General features: G+C 37.4%; 2 protein-coding genes across 2 annotated transcripts; one reads left to right on the plus strand and one right to left on the minus strand.

The window, feature by feature from the left end:
- The first annotated feature begins 437 nt into the window (after window positions 1–437).
- LOC103960854 (cytochrome b5) lies at window positions 438–2,201 on the plus strand. The gene is made up of 3 exons (XM_009373352.3): window positions 438–704; window positions 1,576–1,642; window positions 1,779–2,201. Exons 1-3 carry the CDS (start codon window positions 618–620, stop codon window positions 2,033–2,035), a joined length of 411 nt encoding a protein of 136 aa, XP_009371627.1. The 5' UTR covers window positions 438–617; the 3' UTR covers window positions 2,036–2,201.
- Window positions 2,202–6,610: 4,409 nt separating this feature from the next.
- LOC125469577 (BTB/POZ domain-containing protein At5g48800-like) lies at window positions 6,611–9,404 on the minus strand. The gene is made up of 4 exons (XM_048567005.1): window positions 9,051–9,404; window positions 8,692–8,758; window positions 7,416–8,588; window positions 6,611–7,309 (listed from the first exon to the last, which is right to left on the minus strand). Exons 1-4 carry the CDS (start codon window positions 9,137–9,139, stop codon window positions 6,779–6,781), a joined length of 1,860 nt encoding a protein of 619 aa, XP_048422962.1. The 5' UTR covers window positions 9,140–9,404; the 3' UTR covers window positions 6,611–6,778.
- Between the last annotated feature and the right edge of the window lie 2,517 nt (window positions 9,405–11,921).

Below are 11,921 nucleotides of genomic sequence, written 5' to 3' on the forward strand. Positions count from 1 at the left end.
GACCAAAGGATCACAAATACGCAATACAAAAGATATGTGTTAGAAAGTCTTTGAAATTAACAAAACAAGTTAGTGAGAATCATGAAATGCACTATCTCAAGTTATGATCATATCGACAAGAGTTTGATATGACCGTTGTACAAGTTGTAGAGTCGATTCATTGACGAAAACTCTGCCTACGCAACCAAATATTAAGCATGAATGTGTGAACAAGATATTTACTACTCGAGCTACAAGCATGCACAAACTTTTGATGTCCCTCAAGTTGATCAAAACACAAGACGGATGAAAATAAAAAGCTAGCAAACGAGCTTTATTTTGTTCAGAAAAATTAAAAAAAAAACAAACAAGCTAGCTTTACTACTATGTGGAATATGAACATTAAAAAATAAAAAAACCACCAAACGTATAGGCAGTTTGTGGTTGGTGGACGGTTGGTGGACCAAGGGGTCATCCCACCCCTTTACTTGCCCAACTCCCGCACAATCAAACCACCAACCCACCTTCCCTTCTTTACTCTTTCAAATCAAACTCTGTGAAATCTTCAAAATCTCTGCATTTCCAAGTCTTAGAAGTGAAGAAGCAGATCGGCCTCTGACTCTCCTCCTCCGACGACAATGGCTGGAGACAAAAAGGTTTATACTTTGGCTGAGGTCTCCACTCACAGTGATCGCAAGGACTGCTGGCTTGTCATCGATGGAAAGGTAATGTTCTTGCTTCTTCTGAACTGCAGTTTTCAGTTAAATTTTGGGATTTGCGTGTGTGGTTGAATTTGGGTTTTGCTCTGATTGGATCTAGGTGAAGTGTTTGTTGGTGGGTTTTGACTGGTATGGTTGAATATTGGTTCATATTCTGACTGCATGTTGGACTAAGATCAGGATGAAATGTGTTCGAGATTGCCATAAAAACAAGGAAAATTACAAGTTCATAGATTGGTACGAGTCAGATTGATAGACATTGGTTGAGATATAGATTTCAACTTATAGGAGCATGATTCAACTGCTGATGGATGTGCATTTCTTTTGTGTTTTTAGTGAATTTATCGCCTCGAAAGGCGATAACTTGTGCTTACTGTGCATTGGTTTCTCTTAAAATGGGTGGTACACTGCGGAGAATAGCTAATTATTAAGATTTTAGTTGGGGGTGAAATGATTGATTAAGTTTAATGAAATTATTGCATGAAGGCACAGCAAATAAAAAATGGTGCAAATGTTGCAGATGGACTTTACAAAGCCGATTCCCAGCCGGCTAGCCCTCTTCGATTCCTTGTTGAAGTGGTATTAGTGTAGCTGATTTAACTTGGCATAGTTCAGGTTCCCTTCTTAGTAAGCGTAGATTATCTGTTCGGTCCACTTTGTTCACGTTCATTACCAACTGATGTGCCCTCAGTTTTATATTACAAAATTTGACGGTAATAATACTTCCATTTGTCAATTATTTGTATCTCAAAGAAAAATGTGTTGCTCTTTGTGTGTGTTCAGTGCCAATCATTTAGGGAGGGAGTAGCAATATGGAAGAAATTTTGCGGTCAAGTGAGGGTAGATTATTTATATTGTGATAAAAGTGTTGGAACAGGTATATGATGTAACAAAATTCTTGGAGGACCATCCTGGTGGTGATGAGGTCTTATTGGCAGCCACAGGTACAACACAGTGACACTCTCTCAAACAAACAAAATTGTTTCCCTTTTCATATGCACACAACACAATATACAGGCCGAAACAGAAACCTATTGATTCGATGTGATTCATGGTCCTAATATGATCTTTGGTTTGCAGGAAAGGATGCAAGTAATGATTTCGAAGATATTGGCCACAGTTCCACTGCTAGAGCAATGATGGACGAATTTTACGTTGGAGACATTGATTCAGCATCCATCCCCGCGAAGAGGATGTACACTCCTCCCAAGCAGCCTCACTACAACCAGGACAAGACAACTGATTTCGTCATCAAACTCCTCCAGTTCCTTGTTCCTCTGCTAATTTTGGGCTTAGCCTTTGGCGTCCGCTTCTACACCAAATCGTCAACAACATAAATGTAGAAGCCGAAGGAGAAGTGAGAATGCTTTCGAATAAGTTTATGACGGGGTCGCAATGACCCTTTGTTAGTTTTTGGGTTTGGAAATGCTGTTGATGAAGGGATGTTAGGATATATTTGACTTCTTTCTGGTAATGAGTTTAAGCCTTCGCTTTCAAACTTCACTTGAATTATGAGTTGTGGTTGCTGATACGACATGTCGTGGGACTGATCATGGCCCAATACACACAAAATTGTGACTGGTTGTTGGGGCTTGATTCAGGGCCCCACATAAGTTTTACAGACCAGCTATTTACACCCAGCGATTCCATCACTACACCCAACATACAAAAACGATGTTGGGTTCCTTTCCCATTTTGCCCTTGCCTACTTCTACCTTCATTTGAAAATCAGAAAACAACGAAAAACATATTTTGGATAAAAGAAAACACGTGCAAAACCCATGGTGGACCATGACCTCCATCTCCGTGGTGATGGTCGAACATGCAAGCGCCATGGTCGACCATGGCCTCTCTCTTCATGGAGGCCACAACTAGTAGAGAAACTTGCCTACTATATAGATCCCACTACGACGATATTTTGAATTACCTATTGTCATGTGTCTTAACATTTACACATAGCAATACATGATTAGTAAGAGAATCGATATAGTGGCATATGCAGAAAAGTTCTTCACTACCAAATAGTCATGACTTCTGTTTTGTTTTTTATTTTACGCAAATCAATCGTCCATTACATACCCTTTGAGGAGAAACACTTCAAACCAATACTTACAAAAAATTTTAAAAAAAAATATCGAGCTCACTTTGCAAAAGAATTATCACAATTAAGAATCAATTAGAATATAACAAATGAATAGCCGATGAGCTCCCTCCTCCAATTAAAATACTTCACTGTTTTTGTATAAAATTTATAATTATGAGACGTGTTCTTCTAACTCACAATTTTTTTTCCTCTTTAAGTTTGGGTGATTGAGTACCATGATCAAATTCTTGGGGCATATAGGAACCCTGTAAGGTTCGATATCTTTCATTTTTGGAAAGTTTCAATCTGTTTTAGGACCATTTTTGGATAATCCATTATTAAAATAAGTAGCAAAAGCCAAAAGGAAGAACAAGAAACAAAACAAGACAAGTTTGATTTAAGTGGAAGTAGTGGAATTGTGCTTCTGGCTTGTTTTGTTTCTTATTTTTCCTTCTAGCTTTTGCTACCAATAGTCATGACTTCTGTTTTGTTTTTTCTTTATGCATATTAGTCATCTATTACATTACTCTTTAAAGAGAAACACTTCAGACCAGTATTTAGAAAGATATTGAGCTAACTTTGCAAAAAAAAATATATATATATATATATCACATCACGATTAAAAATCAATTAGAATATGAAAAATGAATTGCCGATGAGCTCCTTCCTTTGGTTAAACTATTTTAAGGTTTTTGTTTAATACTTAATTATCAATTTTTCTTCTAACCTACAATTTTTTTCTTTGAAGTTTGGGTGATTGAGTGTTTATGACCAAAATCTTTGGTTTGATATCTATCCATTTTTGGAAAGTTTCTATATGGTTTAGGTAGGACCAATTTTGGATAATCCATTAATTAAATAAGTAGAAAAAAATAAATTAATTAATTAAAAAAAAAAAAACCAAGGAAATAAGTAGCAAAAGCCAGAAGGCAAAACAAGACAAGTTTGATTTAAATGGAAGTAGTGGAATAATGGGAGAGATTTTTCCGTGTAATCAGTACATAAGATAGTACATCACATGTCATTATACAAATAGTGAAATATGTGTGCTAAAAGGTTAATAATTTAAAAAATAAAAATTTTCATCATTTTTATTAAAATACGTGATGGACCATTTGTATTCCTGTCACAATGAAAAATTTCCCGAATAATGGAGGAGGAAACAATAAAAGAGTAGGATCAGCGTCAACGGGTGCCGATGATCTCGAGGCACCTCCATTGGATCATAATGTTCTTTGCCACACATTCTTAAATTCTTTGTTTTCATAACACATAGTGGTACACTATGTGTTATTATATAAGTAGTGAAAATTTTATTTTTTGTATTATTAATTTTTTAACACAAAATATTACTTGAGGCTCTTGAGGCTCTGCTTTGAGGCTCTGAGGCTCTGAGGCTCTGAGGCTCTGCTTTAACACAAATTATTTTTTATATACCCTGTGTTCCGGGTATATAAAAAAAACCTCTTGCTCTTGAGGCTCTGCTTTGACTGCGCACCACTAGATATTTTGAGCACAATAATCCTCAGGTCCCCAACTGGTTATCTTTACTTGAAGAATGATATATTTGCGTAGAACTCGTTTGTGGGTGTTTTTAAAATGTCTGAAATCGTTTTTGGTAAAAATATTTTTGAAACCAATTCTTAATGAAAATGTAAGTAAGTGGTCATAGAAAATCACTTGTTTCCTGAAAGAAGCAGATAACTGGTGTTTTTTGCCAGAAATCACTTGAAGTGTTTTTGAAACTAAATGTATTTTCTCTGAAAGCATTTTCAGTTATTTTAAAAACACTTCCAATAAGCTCTTAGCTATCTTTGTTGTTTTTGTTTGATATATTCAATTTCATGACTAAAAATAAAGAAAAGTATGTGACAAGTTAAAAAGAACATAAAAATTACCTACTAACTTGTCAATATCATATAATAAGCGTATGTTTATACTCAATCACTACCTCTTCTTTTCAAAGATATGTAAGAGAGATTTGCAAATCACTGATGCATTTACAAGTCCCTCTCGTGTGCCTTAGTAACGATCATAAAGAGCATTTTTAATCCCTTGGATCTGCCATTTTGTAATAAGTTCCTTACTTGACATCAATCCCCTGAGACTAGGAAATCCCCCAGTCTGTCAAACATAGCCTTCTAAGAGGTAATTTTGGAAGAATGGTTGAGTAAGAAGAATAAACTATTTAAAAATTGTAAAATTTTGTTAATTAAGAGTTTGATGGGTAGGCAGAGATAATAATTTAGCATAAATAGAAGCTCCACTAACATTTGGTTTAATCTAAGATTTTAGACTCGACTAACACCTGTGTGATAATAGACATTTATGATGAGTTCAATACCTAGTCGTAGACGACTCCATTCCAGTAACACACCTCTATTGTTTGCATCTGTTGGAATGCAAAAAGTTTGTACAATAAGTTGGTGCCTTTCCATACTAGTGTCTTTTGCCCCACCATGTAGGCGCCCATGTTGTCGCATTGCTCAACTATGGAGTCCTTTGGGACTCTGAGCAGCCAAATCAAGTGTTAAGATTAAGAATAAGACCCTTCACAAACACCAAACAAAGTTTGGTAAAACAAACAAAGAATCTACTCAAATGCGTACAGAATCTATGTGGACAAAGAAAAGTCACATTCCTCCGGCTAATTTTGGCATTCCCCTCCAAAGATTCTTCATAAGTTTCTCCACCAAAACTCCATCTGCTAGTGAGTTTATTACCACTATAAGAAGCAAATTTGAGCAGCCTGGTAGCTCCTCTTCCTCGACGTATTGTCCAGTAATTCCTAGCTGCTTAGGAAAAAATACTTGATCAGATATTACCGGCATTTGATTTGGCGATGGGAAGTGTAGCGAGGGAGGAAGGCGTGCTGAAATTGGTGCGTCCAGGGAGGCGTTTGGAGGTTCACAAGAAACCGGTAACAGCTGAAGAGGTGATGAGAAGGTACCCCCGGCACAGCATAACTAGGCCAGACATCTTTGAGTTCCCGTGGATTGTGGTTAAGCCTGAAGCAGTTTTGATTCCCGGGAAAGTGTTTTTTATAGTTCCTAACCGAACGATTTATCAGTTGCTTAAAGCCAGAGAGCACGGCTATCAGCCTCCTCCTTTGATTGAACATAAACAATCTGTTAAGGCTCATGGCCACCATCAAGTATATGAACATAGTTCTCCTCCCAAGGAGTATGCTGGTATGACACCGAAGCACCACGAGCAGAGGCGAAGGCTTAAGCTTCGGTTTTTCGCTTGTGCTACTGTAAGCCCTAGCCTGAGTGATGAAGAAGCTGACTCTGACAGAAGACTCCAAACAGATATCAAAGTAGAGTTGTCATCCACAAACAAGAAAACTCGTGGAGAATCTGAGCACAAACCTCTGATACATTCAAGAAATGAAACTAGACGTCATAGAAAATATGATGATGGCAACAACGACATTACTGTCAAACTTGCTGATCTTAATATTAGGGAGAGCACCTTGCTGAAATCTTGTATAAGAAAACCTGAAAGTGCTCGTAAGTCGCTTCGCCTTAAGGTAAATTTTACCGTGCCAAACAAGGAAGAGGAGCGACAAAGAGAGGCTACTGGGTCTCGGGTGCAATTCCAAGGCTTCTCAAGTAGATTAGTCCTGCAAGGCATTTACTAAACCGTGTTTTTGTACGTTGATTATGCGCACCAATGTTTTGTTACCTTATTAGAGCAGCTGTATAAGTTTATTTGTTTGTTCTACATATCCAGCATAGAGTCTATATTATTTAATCTTAACCTGCTACATTTTGCAATTAAGTTGAAATTTAATTTAATGATTTAGAATTTAAACAAATGTAAAAACTGTACTCAACCAAAAGCATCACTTACAATCAAGATCTTTCCCCGCTATCGCTAACTCAAAGCACAAATCTTTTTTACAAGGAGGCCAAAAGACGCATACACAAGTGAAAATTTCATAAGGCTTGCACTTACTAAAAAGACATAAAAAGTTCCTGACAATGTGAATTACCTAATCTGTGCTTGCACACGTTCTCTCAATCACTTTAGAATCAGTCCTATAAGAATGCCTTGACGGAGACGTGGATGCCCTTGAAGAACTATTTGCAAAGAAGCTTAGCTTGCCAATCTTCTTGGAGAAAGAACTCATAAATTTACGAGAGTTGGACCTTTGCATATCCCTCTTCATGCATACATGTTCTCTCTCAAGATCATTTAGTCTCATTCTTAACCGAGCTAGCTCAAGCTTTAGCTCACGATTTTCTCTCCTCAATGATGCATAGTTGTCTCGTGGAGACATCGCTGCACTGAGCGCACCACTGCTGATCCGCCATGACTGGTGCATTGGCTTGGGTTCATCTTCATTAGAGCAGCCCAAGGAATTTCTGAGCCTTATTTGCTCAAAATAAAGCACTTGTACTATTGACTGGAGAGGGAGGCGCTCGTTCTGTGCAGCATGTGCACCTGCTTCTTGTGAGAGCTTTTGGAAATCAATCATTTTGCAGAGCCTCTTCTTGTCTGTATCTGTTAAACCTTGATGAGCCTGTCACAGAAAGAACGTATATAAATCAATCGAAATTCATGAAAGAATAGTTATAGCAAAACATCTTAATCAAGACTAATGGCAAAGAAAGATAAGAATGACATACTTTTAAGTAAATATCAATGGCTCGATATAGCCCATCATGAACTGTTCGTGCGTGTTCAGGTAAAGCATCAGCAATGACTATGAACTTAGCAAGCTTGAGGTTTGCATCAGGAGCTATTTCAGCAAGGTAATTGTCCACCAACTTTGAAACTTTAAACAAAGCGGTCTGGGAAGGTGAATGAGGACTATCAGATTCAAAAACAGACGCATCTTCCATATCTTCTTCGCTATCATCTTGCTGAGAAAAGTTAACTAAAATCCTATGCACTGTATCGACATCAAATAAAGTGTCACCAGCGTGCTTGAAAGAAGGGATCAGAAGATCATCAAGAGTAGCAATATCCAGCTGTGACCCAATTCTCCTCTCCAGATCAAGTCTGCAAGCAATTGTGCAATCAAGCATTACAGCGCTTCGCAAAAGCCCAAATAAGAAATTGATTGGAATAACAAGTTTCTCGACGGGCAGAAGGCTGACAATTGTCTCAACCACGAGTTTTTCATGCCCAGTTGAAGCTGAAATTCCGTCAACTTTTGTCTGGCCAGACATATTCCATAAGCTGGACTTTTTTGTCAACTCCTTCTGCGCATAGTTCACAAGTGATGCACCAATACTCTCAGGGCGGACTCCGCGGCACTTCATGGCAGTTATGACTCTTTGGTACAAGTCAACACGAAGAACTGAAAGATCTTCTATCCACCAGTCCCCATCAGATTTGGCTTGCCTGTTCATGTGAAGCCTCCCCGAGCTGCTATACTCCAAGCGCGAAAAGCTCGAAGCAATTTGCTCTACACAAGCCTTTGAGGCTATTGCATCTATGCAACGGCTAACTATTCTCAGCTCATCGGCCAGAGGGAGTAAACTCTCACATTGTTGCAAAACCTCAACACACATTTCAAGATTCTTGCAAACAACGCTTTCAAGGTATTCTTCAGTACGCGAACCAAGATTATCTTTTGAGTACTCTTCAGTCATTTCAAGGTAATCAGAAGCACAACACAGCTGAGAAACGTTTGAAGATGTGATCTCGAAGTTAATACCATAACAGAACTTTGCTGCCAACTCAAATGATTCTGCACCTCCCGGTAGATTAAGAAGTTCCACTCTTGAGATATCAGAATCCCTGTGTTCAGCAACCAACTTCCGGATTCTCCCACTTCTGGAGACCAGAGGGAACTGCATTCAGAAGCACCATAATATATCAAAATTCCATCAACACAGTGAATTTAAAGAATCATTTTCAAGAATTGGAAGTAAATAAAACAGCAAAGGTAGTTACCTTATGTAGTGAGAAAGCCCCTCCATTTACTTGTATTGTAATATCGCTTGGAACGTCCCGAAAAATCCTGCAAAAGATCAACAAGTAAACATTCATACAAAACCGTTGCAGATATTTGCACATGACAAAAATCAATGAGGAAAAAAAAAGTTTCTTTATAGAATACATATCAAGAGAACAATCAGAAACCATTGATCTTTTGTTTATCATGCATCTGCACAACATAGCACATAAATATATATATCAAAACACCACTTATAGAATCACTAGGTAGTGTAGGCAACACTTACAAAATAAAATTAAAAGTACTCAAGTTGAAATACAAACATAAAAAAACATATGAAAATCAAGAAACAAACCACTCGTTGTATCGCTGCTGCCGCGAACTCTTAGCCACGGATAGTTGTGGTTGCTGCTGCTGCTGATGCTTGTCACCGCCGCGGTCCATGGGGCGAGAAAATGGCACCCAAGAGAGGAAATTGGAATGTCAAGGCAAAGATGAAAAAATGGTAATGGTGGGGTTGAAAGAGTGAAGTACTGGGAAGAGAGACAGAGACAACAACCCAGTTGGAGATGTTGATGTTGGTGGTGAACTTGTTTGGCCATTTTTTTTTTCTTTTTGTCAAACAGGTGGTGTGCAAAACACAGATTGCAATTGTCCAAAGCAATGGGCCTCTTTGGTGGGTCATGCTTTTCTGCCTTTAATTTTTTTTTTTTTTCCGGGGGGGGGGGGGGGGGGGGGGTTGTGGTGGGTGGTGTGGGGTGTGGCGTGGTGTGGTGGTTTAGTAATCACACTCATGTTTTTTGTTGCTCTCTGCTGTGATAGGATTTAATTTAATTTTTTAAAAATTAAGGAGATGATGAGAAAGGACAGAAAGGAGAGGTTTGTTACTTTGTTCACATAGTAAAGTCAAAACCTCTCATTACCAACCGGCAAAAAAGCGGGAAATATAGAAAAAGTAGTTATTTTGGTTTGACAACTTTGACATGTTTTATTGTACTTTTTGTCGGCCGTAAAACTCTGTAAAAGTGAAAGACTCCGGGAGGGAAAAATATCCTGCCGAAAATAAAGGGAGGTGAGATGGTGGTAAATTGGTGTAATTAATGGGATATGAACTGTGATGGATCTAGGATTCGAATATTAGGGGTTTGAGCTTTAAAAGTACAAGTTTTTTAGCTGAAATAGAGTGCGAAGCATACACAAATATTTTAGTTTAATTACTGAGGCATTTTGTCGAACACTTAGTGATCTTATTGTTGTCAGTTGAACCATGTTACGCACGTGTCAATAGGTATCGACAGATGACGAAGTAATCTGATGAGTGCTATCGAGAGAATGTGTTGAGTACTCTCGACTCAGCCTGTCGAGTTCTACCGAGATATGCCTAGCATACATTATATCAAACACTTGTGGACATAAAAAAATACTCATGCCAAACATTTAAATAGTCCTCGAAAGATTTTCACATGTATATTCCCTGAACTCCGAGTGGTACTGATAAGATCTTGGTTTCAATGTACATTCACCACTGGACATGAACCCTCATACGTGCAAAAATTTAATACATGTGATTTGAAATGATCTTTAACACATTAAGGCTTGAAAATGATCTTTAAATATTTTGCCACTGCCAACAAGGTATTAAATCGTGGGGTTTTTGCTCGTCACCAAAAGGAAACCCAGACACTTTAGTGAATCATTTAACTAAGTTATAAGCATCATCTGCCTACTAAGTTATGAAATTACTTTAGCAAACCATTTAACTAAGTTAACATCTTGTAGCAATAAGGTAAGAAACGAGTCATGTACCAACTTATGTTTCATCCAAGAAATAACTGATATTGGCCCTATGGAACTATGAGACCATATAAGATAAATTAGAAATGGCAAGGAATATAGAAATCATTAGCATCAAAACAAACTTTGGAAATTAAGGTCTATTAAGGGAGGAACTCCCTTTCATACGACCGAGAGTTTATGACAGTTGGTCAGATCAAGATTTTATTAATTTTGCATTCAAATTTGAATCTTTTTTTATTTTTTTAAAATTAGTGTAATTTAAAATAATAACGTAAAAAGTAAAGTAAGTCGGTCTATTTTAGGGAAAATATTGCACAATTCACGTGAGGAAGAGCAAACAAAGAAAAGGTCAAAAAGAAGAAAGAAAGGAACAATCAAAATTTGGATAGGGAGAGAGTGGTGTGACCACTTTTGATAATTCCATGATTTTGATTTGTGATTATTACCCACCACCTCCACCTGCGGTGGGTCATATATGTTTAGGGTTTTTTAATGGAACGAGGATCCTCTCCTGATCTTCTTTGTGAGGATCCTCGAGATCCTTCAATCGTGTTTGTTTATTATACATCGTGCAGTTAGTTTTTGTCAGGTACTGTGTATGTTCAATTTTAAATAAAAAAATTCCAATAATTTTTTACCACACGATATACAATGAATAGACACGATTGGAGGATCCCTGGATCCTCACAAAGAGGATCCGGAGAGGATCCTCATTCTTTCTAATGCAAGGCAAGCCACAAGTAGTTCCGACCACATATTATTACATTTGCTATTATTTGATCTTCCACCACCACTAAGAAGAACTTATATAATACAAATATACTATTACATAAACATCTCATGTCGATAAAATAAAGATATGTACAAATGTTTTTACATATCGTTATTTTCATTGACACAAAACATTATATAACAGACCAACAGTGTCATACCATGTAAGTTATCCTCCAATACCGCCACCAACATTCCTTTAATATGTGTAGAATGGTGATACAAACAAAAACTTATTTGGTTCAAGTCAAAATCATCAAACCATTCGTGATAATGGCATGTATTTTGTTATATTTATGAATGCATGTATGTATAAATGGCATGGAGAGCAGGGTCCTAAAGTTAATGATTGGTGGTCGCTTTTATGAGTGAATTCTAAGGTTTGAATATGCATGCTTTAAGTGAAGTCAAATTTTGTTCCCTTCTCATGATGTAAAACCAAAATCTTATATTGTGTCAAATGACTACTTGTGTAGCTTTTCACCTACCTAAGTTAGGTTTCACCTTCCGCCGAATGATAGGGATCTTTTTTCCTTGACATCTTATAAGTAGTGTTCTAAAAATTTATGTCTAGCACTGCTTAAGTCATGTTTAGGCGTTAGGCAACTGACCAACTTCACGATTAATATTTAGGCATTTAAAAATTAAAAAAGAGTGC

This window comes from the organism of the source record quoted next, unplaced genomic scaffold, assembly GCF_019419815.1.
Source record: "Pyrus x bretschneideri cultivar Hongxiangsu unplaced genomic scaffold, Pyrus_bretschneideri_v1 Contig10, whole genome shotgun sequence".
In the NCBI taxonomy this organism is placed as follows: Eukaryota; Viridiplantae; Streptophyta; class Magnoliopsida; order Rosales; family Rosaceae; genus Pyrus; species Pyrus x bretschneideri.